Source organism: Salvia miltiorrhiza, chromosome 2, assembly GCF_028751815.1.
Source record: "Salvia miltiorrhiza cultivar Shanhuang (shh) chromosome 2, IMPLAD_Smil_shh, whole genome shotgun sequence".
Lineage (NCBI taxonomy): Eukaryota > Viridiplantae > Streptophyta > Magnoliopsida > Lamiales > Lamiaceae > Salvia > Salvia miltiorrhiza.
The window spans coordinates 70,643,529-70,654,598 of NC_080388.1; the positions used below are offsets into that span (position 1 = coordinate 70,643,529).

General features: G+C 34.6%; 1 protein-coding gene across 1 annotated transcript; it reads left to right on the forward strand.

The window, feature by feature from the left end:
• Positions 1–6,107: 6,107 nt before the first annotated feature.
• On the forward strand, positions 6,108–10,733 carry LOC131008847 (PLASMODESMATA CALLOSE-BINDING PROTEIN 3-like). The gene is made up of 4 exons (XM_057935928.1): positions 6,108–6,613; positions 7,174–7,413; positions 7,710–7,743; positions 10,197–10,733. The coding sequence occupies exons 1-4, from the start codon at positions 6,562–6,564 to the stop codon at positions 10,441–10,443; spliced, it is 573 nt and encodes a 190-aa protein (XP_057791911.1). The 5' UTR covers positions 6,108–6,561; the 3' UTR covers positions 10,444–10,733.
• Positions 10,734–11,070: the final 337 nt, after the last annotated feature.

The following is an 11,070-nucleotide window of genomic DNA, read 5'->3' on the forward strand; positions in this document are numbered from 1 at the left end:
TTTACTTGTAGATATAAATGAAGTCCACAACGATTTATACACTTTATATTTGTAATTAAATTTTGATACAAAAATGCAAGCATATTTTTAATTTTTTATATAAAAGTTATATTGGATTAAATTAATGAGATTATTGTCGAAAAATACCTATAGTTTGTCACTTTTCGGATTTATAACATTACTTTATAATTTGACCAGAAAATACATCAATTTTTAATTTAATCGCAATTATAACATGACCTTATAATCCGCTCATAAAATACACCAAGTTTCAATTTAATCTCTATTATAACATGACTTTATTTAGATAATTGTTCATCATAGATATATTGATATTTATTGTAATTTCACATTAAATTGGTATGTATAATTTATTCTTAATTGATTGATTTATTTTTATAAAGATTAAGTTAAATGATTAATTATTTTATATTAATTATTTCATTATATATATATATATATATGTCCACGTTTTCAACACACAAATATAAGTATAAATTTGATTTTAATATTCTATTCATATATTACATATATAATAAATATTTATCTACTTAGATTATTAAATTGTAAAAATATTGGGATCAATAAATAAATTAGGTACATATATAATAGGAACTATGTTAAAAAAAAGTAAATAATAACTTTCTCAATCCACAAAAGAACTGCATATTTTTCTTTTTTGGGACGTCCACAAAAGAATTTCCTATCTATTTTTGAACTATATCCTACCACTTATAAATATCTCATTTAATTTTATTTTTCACTTTCACCACTCTCAATAGTAACTAGTAAAACATGTTTTCACTACTTCCAATACACTCAACAATATTTTCTCCACTCTTAGTATATTTAACAATTTTTTTCTTAAAGTCTGTGCCACTCCCTCATAGTAAGTTATTTCGTGGACGGAAAGAGTATTATTTACATATATGAAATAAATATGAAACGTAAATTTTTTGAACTATATATGTCATCAAATATAGATGTATATATATATATATATATAGTATATTGTGAGATGAAAAGAAAATTAAAATATTTATATATTAAATTTTGATATTATTATACTAAATTACAAGGTCATGCTATAATTGCGATTAAATTGCAAATAGGTGTATTTTCTTGTCAAGTTATAAGATCGTGTTATAAATAAGAAATTGGCAAATTATGAGTATTTTCCGGCAATAACCCCTAAATTAATATTCAAACTAATATTAATTTTTATTTTAAATTAAATTAGTAGTTTGATTATATGTGATACCTAATAACACTACAAAATTCATCCTTGATTTCGATTTTTTAATTGATAATCGGGTGCCTTATAATTGGTTGAGCATCACCTGATCTGATACATACTTTTATACCCATAATAAAAAGTTTATTTTTGTTTAGTTTTTTTAATTTCTAATTTTATATTTCTATTCTAATTTTTTTCTTTAATTAATAATTTTATTATAAAAATAATAAAATAAAATTGGATGTACCTAATACGCAATACCCGATGTCCCTATAAAAGTAATACTTAATACCGATCCAAGTAACAATTTTTTTTAGTATTGAGTCAGTATCAGGCATAATTAATATCCAATTCGCCGCCCCTACCAAAATTAATTTGTTGATTGATTATTTTAAAATTGATTTAATGTAATTTTAAAATAATTATATGGGACTAACTGAGATTTAATGTAATTTAAAGTTTTTAATGTGATTTTTTTATAGTATTAAATTAAGGTTTTCTTTAAAACAATTATTTATTCCTATTACTCCCTCCGTCCCGTTAATAATGGCACGTTTTCCTTTTTGGGTTGTCCCGCTATTGATGGCACGTTTCCTTTTTTGGAAAAAATAAGGAAGTGATTAATGTTAATTAAAACCTAATTAAAAGCCTAATTAAAACAACTTTCAATCCTACCCTCACTCTAACTCTCTCTCTCTCTCTCCCGATTACTCTCACTTTCTCACCCTCGCCGCTTCACCCTCCTCCACGGCGACGGCGCGGCGAATCCGCATCCACCCACCCTCCTCCGCCGCCTCCACCCTATTTCAGGTAACCCCATTCTTTCTCTCTCTTTCGAGATCTATTTCTCCCTGCCCTCTCTCTGCTCTCCCTCTCGATCTCCGTTTATCTCTTGTTTGCGGCGGCCGCTGCGAGCCGGGGCGGCGCATGCAGCACCGTCCGCCGCCGCCGCTGCCTCAGCTCCCTCTTTCTTCTTCGCTCACTCCGCCTCCATGTCCGTCTCAGATCTATCTCCTAGCGCACATCGTAGCAGCGGCGACGGCGGAGCAGCGGCGACGGCGGAGTGCTCCACAGACTCCAACGACTTCACAGACTTCACACCCCTCTCTGTAGAAGAACCGAGCCCTAGATCCCCAATGTTCCCACTCGATTTCAGGTGACGATAGCCGCGCCCCTGCCTCTCTCTCTCTTTCACTCCCTCATCATGCCGGATGGATAGCAGCTAGTGAATATGGTTCTTGAATTTCGATTTTTAGTTTTGGAATTTGTTGATTTTTGGTTATAGAAATTGTTGGAATTTTTAGTTTTGAGTAATTTGAATTTTTCAGATTATGTTGCTGTGATCTTGTTGCAGAAGAAATAAAAGTCGAAAATGTTGCTAAATCTTGTTTCAGATTTTTTGAAATTTTCGGCTGTGATCTTGCTGCAATCTTTGCTGTGATCTTGTTAATTCACTTAACTTGTTTCTCCTTAATCTTGCTGCAATCTTGCTGTGGTCTTGCTGCAATCTTGTTGTGGTCTTGCTGCTGAAATTTTTAGAAACAATTAATAATTCCTTAATCACAAACACCACACTCCTTATTCACTTAACTTGCTTCTTCTTAATCTCCGTGCCGAAAAGAAACGTGCCATTATTAACAGGACGGAGGGAGTATATTTCTATGACGTTGGAGTGTTTTGCTTCAATTGTTATACCATTTGTATTATACATGAATATTTTAAAATTATAGTACAAAATTATGGTCTATAATTTTAATATTTAAATACTGTGTCAATCAGAACAAATCACTCATATTGAATTATCGGGCTACTCGTTTACGCGTAATTTAAGACCTTTTTTTTGGGAGACTAGAAATTGTTGACCACAACTCTAAACTTTTGGATTTTGAACTTATCCATCAAGTTAGGAAGTATATTTTGTTTTTTTAAAAAAAACTCTATCTATATTTTTCTTGATGATCTAATAAAATCATATCATTGAAAGCTACAATTCCTACTACACCATTGCATTAAAAGAAGAAATTACCCCATAATCTAAATTAAATCTAGGGAAAAAAATAATAGAATATAACATGTTATAAAAATCATTCAGTTGATGGGGTAAAGAAAAACACAATAGACAAACTACCTATAACACATAAATGTGAAATGACAACAAGGAACAACGGAGTTACTTTTTTTATTCTATCTATTATAGAAGATTTTGGTTTATAAAAACATACTTTTTTCTTATGATTCGAACTTTCTATTATTTATCCACTGATATTCCCTTAAAATCATCATATTTGCTTTATGAATGCTACTTTCATTATTATTATTATTATTATTATATTTTTTTTCTCCTAGCCCAAAATATGAAAGTAAGAGTAAATGATGTATTATTAGTGGTTGAGTAGTGTCCTCAAATGAAAAAGAGAAGTTATTCAAGGGATGACCCAAAAAAAAAAATTAGGAAATTATTTGGGGAGATGGAATTATAAGGGTTAATTGCATCAAAATACCTGACATTATTCCAAAATTTAGTTTTTTGACAATCTTTTTAATTGTTGCAAAAATTTCAACGAGCTTTCAATTTGTTGCAATGTCCGTCCGGAGTAATTTTCAGGCCAAATTAAATCTGAGTTGACAGCCGGAATGCCAACGTGGCATCAGAAATGCCAAATCACACCCACCCTCCCCCACCCACGTCACCCTTTCTTTCTCTTCCCCCCTTCTCCCACCCACGTCACCTCTCTCTCTATTTCCCATCCCCCTTCCCCCTCGGCTCTCACCCTCTCTCTCAGGTGGCCGATTTTCAAGCGCCGGGTGAAAACCCACGGTTGAAGGCGATGGGCTCGGTGGTGGTTGAAAGATCCGCCCAGATCCGCTTTCACAACCGCGTGGAGTCACCTCCCCATATCCCCACCCATAAGGAGGTTAAATTTTGGAACCTAGGATTTGCAGAGGGCGCCGCCGCCGCTTGAAATACGAGCGGCGACGGCTAATGATAGAGAGAGAGAGTCGAAAGGATGAGGGAGGCTGAGCTCGGCAGCGGTGGTGCCGCTGCTACCCAGGCAAGGACGGAGGGGAGTGGAGAGATGAGATGTGGGTGTTTGTGTGCGGTTCTGTTCGAAGAGAAAGAGAGAGAGGATTAGCGAGGATTTGTTGAGGGCGGCGTCGCCGCTTCCCCTCCTACGTCATTCTCTCTCTTCCCCCACCCCTCTTCCCCATCTCCCCGTCTTTGCTGGTGTTTGGCGCCGGTGCACAGGGCGACGGATACGCCCATAAGTGCTCTGCTTTGATGCCATTCTCGAGATCTCTCTCGCCTGTTCGCCGGCTGGAGGAAGCGGTGGTGGAGGAGGGGGAGGGTTCGCCGGTTGGAGAAGACGCGGCGACGCTGGGGTAGAGGAGGGGGAAGGGTTTGCGCAGGGGAAAGAGAGAGAGAGAGGGTGACGTGGGTGGGGGAGGGTGGGTATGATTTGGCATTTTTGATGCCATGTTGGCATTTCGGTTGCCAACTCAGATTTAATTTGGCAGGAAAATTACTCCGGACAGACATTGCAACAAATTGAAAGCTCGTTGAAATTTTTGCAACAATTAAAAAGATTGTCAAAAAATTAAATTTTGGAATAAGGTCGGGATATTTTGATGCAATTAACTCTAATAATAATAATAATGAGAAAAAGAAAAACAAAAATATAATACAGTGAACAACTTGGCTCTGTATAATGCAATATTGTTTATTGTATCAAAACAACACAAGAGAATAGCATAAGACTTTTACCATCTTTAAATTCTAACGTGTGTTTGTTTTTTATCACTCTGAATAAAGAAATAATTTAATGAAGTATAAATTTATCACTTAAAGTGGGGATTATATTTTTTATATATTACTATTTGATTTGAATTATAATATATTTATCCACTTCTCATAAAGTGATACTCCCTCCGTCCCATTACAAATGTCCATTACTTTTGGGCATAAGGATTAAGAATGTGTAGAAAGTAAATAAAATTGGTTGGTGGAAATTTATTTAAATATTAGATATAGAGAGAGAATATATTGTCAAAAATGGAATAAGACATTTGTAATGACACATCCCATTATGAAAAGTGAGCCATTTATAATGAGACAGATGAAGTATTAAATTATACTCCCTCCGTCCCAAATGAAATGTCCTGTTTTCCTTTTTGGGTTGTCCCAAACGAAATGTCATGTTTCATTTTTTGGCAATACACTCTCTCTTTATACTTAATATTTAAATAATTTCCACCAACCCACTTTATCTACTTTATACATATTTCTTAATCTCCGTGCCGAAAAGAAATAAGACATTTCGTTTGGGACGGAGGGAATATTGTCCTACTTCGGTATAAAATTATCACTTTTTCAAGAAAAAGATTTGCTACCCAAAAATTTATTATCATCCATCCAAATTTGTTTTTACTTCAAATCAAACAAAATACTTAAGGTGAGTTTACTTTGGTTGTAAAATTTTCATTGAAAAGAAATTTATAAGAAAAGATGAGAAAATTTTATCATTTTTTTATTATATGTTTATTAGAAATGGAAAGATGAGAAAATGTTGAAAAATATTTTCATACTTTTATTTTAGGATAATATTATCCAATATTAGAGAGAAAAAAGAGTAAAAAGTGGTTGTCGAAAAAATATTTCATTCTATCCTATGAAAATTTTGCATCATAGTTTACATGTTAAAGTAATAAAAAAATGAGTGAAAATATAATTTTTCTCTCATTTTTATTAAAATAAATACACCCTTGTAAAATAATAAATGAAACTTATCCCTGTTTTATACTTGAAAGCAAATACACTCTAAAATAATGTGTTTGGAGCTAAAATAAAGCAGGACTGGAGATGATGTATGTTGCAGGTTTGAATTTGAATGCGCCTCCATATGTGATAAAAAAGTTAAAAAAACCACTATAGTCTATACAATCTCCCATATTTATATTTGGAAAAAAACTCTCGAAGAATCCAAATGACAGTAATTCGTGAAAAGGGACACAATAAAAACAGAGATCAAGGTTAAAAAGACACACACAGTGCCCAAGGCGCAGAAAGAAATTTAACTCGGAGAAGGCGACACCAGTACCCACTAGCTAGCACCAGCCTGGGCCACCTTCTTCCCCACATTCTGCATTCCTCCCAATCGCTTTTCCTCTCTCTCTCTTATTAGAAACTTTCACCAATTAATCCTCTTAATTTTCTCACTCCTTCCCTCTCTCTCTCACTCTATCAGCTCCACTTCACTTCCACCGACCGTTCTCTTATTCTTCTTCTCTCCCCTTTCCTCTCGAATCCAGTTACAGTGTGTTAATTAATGGCTTCTTTGGTTCTTATGGCTCTCCTTTTGGCCATGGCTGGTCACTCCAGTAAGCTATATGTTTCACCACCTTTATTTTTTATTTTCCGATGAAAGCTGCAAATCTTTGGTTCAAATAATTATTTTTTTTTCTAGGAAAAAAGGTTTAATTTCTTTAGATACTGTAGCTCATTCTTCCTCAATGCTAAATGAAAATCTGTAGTTCTTCCAGCATTTTACCTTTTTTTACTTCTCTTTGATTTATGACTTTTTATTTTATTTATTTTCTTAATCTTGAACATGCTTCTATTTTTGATCAAAGAGCAAAACATGGAATGGTTGTAAATGTTACAAACCCTTATTTTATTTTCTTTCTTATTTTTTTTTATCTGCTTCTTATTTTTCTCACTCTATATTTTAGCTGCCGCATGGGCGCGGTCTGTTTTCCATCACCTTCGTTGATTATGATTTCATAATTAGAAAATTATTATTGAAACACTAAATCTTGCAAATACTATTATACTTTATATAGGTGCATTTTCCCTCTTCCTTTCCAACTTGGCTTCCTAGTTAAAATAATTTTTTTAACTCAGAAAAATATAAAATAAAATATTTTAAAATTTGATTTAGGTGCGACATGGTGCGTGTGCAAGGACGGGTTAAGTGATCAAGTGCTGCAGAAGGCTCTCGACTACGCATGCGGAGCCGGGGCGGACTGCAACCCGATCCATCAAAGCGGACCCTGTTTCCAACCCAACACCGTTAGGGCTCACTGCAGCTACGCCGCCAACAGCTATTTCCAGAAGAATCGCCAACAAGCCACCGCTTGCGATTTTAACGGCGCTGCTACCATCTCCGCTTCCGATCCTAGTGAGTTTTATTTTTTTCTTATTTTTTATTTTAAAAAAAATTAAAATAAAAGATGCTACATTATGTTAATTTCATTGTGGTGCAGTATCTACCAATCATTTACATATGCATATGATTCTGAGCAGCATGTGGAAACATTATTAATCGAATGTAGCATGGTTTGAATTATATTTTTATATTTATATAGTTATTTTTTGGTGTTACATGTAATGAACCACTAGATCTGGTTTGTGATTCTTGGGGGGATAAAAATATTGATTCAGTATTTTTGTCTTTTTTCTTGTGGATTTTTACAGGCATATCTGGTTGTGCATATCCTGCAACTGCAAGGTAATATACTTAATACTAGTATATATATATATATATATATATATATATATTTTTGGTATTGGAAAATGCCAATAATAATACTCTTTCGTACAATTCTGTATAAATGTCTTCTTTAAAATTCTTCAAACTAAGCACGAATATATAATTATGTCAGTATATAATTTGGTTATGGGAAATGCCAATTAATATCAATACACTTTTGGTACAAATTCTGTATGAATTTGTCATTTAAATTATTGAAATTAAGCACCGATTTATAATTATGTGTGTGAGCATGACAGATCAATGCATTGTCTGAAAACCTGTCGCTGTCGTGGGGGTGTGCGAAATCTCGTGTTTGCCCTCCAGTTGTTTGGGACCCACCCTTCATTTCAAATTTCTTGCTTTATGTCTAGTCCTTTTTCACTAAAAAGAATACATCTACCAACGGTCATTATGGGTTCTTTCTTTCTATTCTTGTCATTTTATGCTGCATTGGAATCCAATTTGAACTTGATTAAATAATGCAACTTTACGTTTTGAGAGTTTAAATGTTTGAGACTTTATTAAATGTAACTTGATTTTCCCTTTTTGTCCTTACACATTTGCCTTTTCTTTAAGTGTGTGCACTTTAAATGATGATTTTTGCGAAAAATACTCCTCCCTCTCACTTATTATAATCTCACTTATAATAACACACTTTCCTTTTGACTTCTCTAATTTATAATGACATTTTCTAAAAGTAGTATGTGGCCATTACCTACTTTACACTTATTAAATAAGTGGCATTTATCCACTTTACACTCTTAACACCTTATTTTTAATCTCCGTGCCCATTTCTATATTTGTGCTATTTAAAGTGAGACGGAGAGAGTATTAATTTAGGGTTGGTGAAGGCATTTGAAAGTGTAGTTTTCATGCCGAAATTAGATCCTCTATCCCATTTTTTGTTGTATGCCCACCAAGAAATGGTGCAGTGGATCTCGACTCCTCTATTAAGGTGGAGGCTGCTTTATAAGTTCTTGTCTTAGATGAGCATCTCGAAAAGGTCCAGTATACTTCATAAAGAATGGCTTTTTTGGACCATTTTCAGATTCCTTTCCCTAAATGATTCTACCATTATCAAATGCATATTTTGACTTTGGAATATGCAGGGTTTGAAGCTGAAATTTGAGTTTGATATTTATATTAGCATAGTTTCCCACTTGGATGAAATAAAAAATTTCATCTTTCGTCACTCACATCTCACATGGTCGTGCTATTATTGCATTATCATGTATTTAGGAGTCTAAGGGAGGTTGAATCCTCTTTCAGCTCAAATGTGCATATACACCACATACCGAACAATCTTTCAAAGATGCTCCGAGTTATATTGACAAATGGAAGAGAATCCAAAGCTTTAGTTTTCCACTTTTTATTCTCCATTTCTCATCACACTTTTTACTCCTTTGGTCAAAAAGTTGTGGTGGATATTCCGAGATTAATAGGGCTAGGACAAATCTGCCCCATATTTCTGTAGACAGAGAAGGCCACAGGAATCTACAGATTGTAGAATTTATGGCAGTAATTGCTTACACTTTTTACACTACCAATCAATGTATAATTTTCCTTTCTTAAAAAAAGATATATTATGTGCGCCCAATTTATATGTTATCTCGACATATGTGTGAATACTAGGATATATTGTATTATGATGGTCAAATTCAAGGGAGTTGGGTGCATGCCTAGTTCCCTTACATTGAGCATTCATTCTATAGCTAGGTGTATTCCACCGGATGTGGTGCCAACCCACACATTTTGCACACAATCACAACCCTGTGTGCATCCTTGTGATCGTGTGTAGATATGTGGTGGGAAGCCACGCCCGATAGAATGCACGTTGTGTTGAATCTACAACACTTTTGCAATGCCAGACAGCTCTCCTTTCGTTCCTCAACCGTGTTGTGATATTATGCAATATCAAGAATGAGATAAACGAGTGCAATGCACCCGATAATATTTCACACCATATTTTCACTCACAATTGCCTGAACTTGTGGTGAAAGCACACACTGGGTGCAACGCTTTCGGTGCAGGGGTCTAGGAGAACCTTTCCGTTCTATAAACAGTGAAGTACAACATCGGATGTAAAATCCACCATAAGTTTGTTAATAGTGAATTTCACACGAGCTGTAAACTTGTGGTGAATTCTACATCTGGTGTAGCATAGGATGGGAGTATTATTAGGAGAGAGAACAAAGTTTACTAACCTACATTGAACTATTGTACCATTAAAGATGCCCTTTTAGATTATCAAAATTAGTTTGTTTTATGCCATCAAATTATTTTGAAGTTGATATTGTCAGAAAATCTTTTGTCCAATTTTTTAAACTTTGAACTATTGTCAGAAGTTCACTTGTCATAAGTAACATGATTGTGTCTGCAAACAAGTATTAACTTATCATGGCACACCCCCCTCTTGTTTATTTGAGCAGTGCGTCCAGCACCCCCACGACCACCACCCCGGGGACTACGACTCCGGTCTCCGGGACAACCGGCACCAGCACCGGCAACTCACCGGTCATGACAAACCCTAACACTGGTGTGCTAGGAGGCCCAAACAACGGCCTTGGCCCGTCAGGAATGAACACTGACATGAGTGATGCAGGGATCCGGCTTCCCAACGCCGTCTTCCTCTGCTTCTCCGTAGTCCTCGCCTTCTCGGCACTTGTTTTCTGGTGAGCTTGAAGATGGCGGCAATGGTGCTCGGACAGGTTGCTTCAAGATTCATGTCAATGGATGATGATGGTCAAGAAATGATGGATGAGGCAGCTATTGGTTTTTGTTCCCCTCTCTCTACTCCATAGTGTAAAACATGATGGGATGCTCAATTCTTTTTTGAGTTTGTAGTTTTCAGTGGTTGTTTGCTGCCTGGGGTTCTATCTCTATAAATAGGACACGTATCTATTGGCGATTGCAACTTGGATATTATTACCACTTATTATTATTATTATTGTTAGCTCCTTGTAACATCTATCATCTATGTGCCTAGATTTTGTGTTAGTCTTCGCATCTTCAATTTAATTCTAAAGCCCCCATATTTTGTAGACGGAATGAGATTCAGTGTGCCACATTTTATGTTCCACTTTGTGTTTTACTTTCAATTTTATTTAATTTCTTATATATATTTTCGTCAATTTCAATTTTATATGTTTTAGTTTAATTTTGTGATTATAAACTAGAGTTTATTCCATCAATTTAGGGTATATAATTATTTTTTATCATTTAATTTCATTTTTATTAGCTAATAATAGGTTGATAAATTCAAAGTCATGATATATATTTTCTAAAAAATTTAATCTTTTGAAA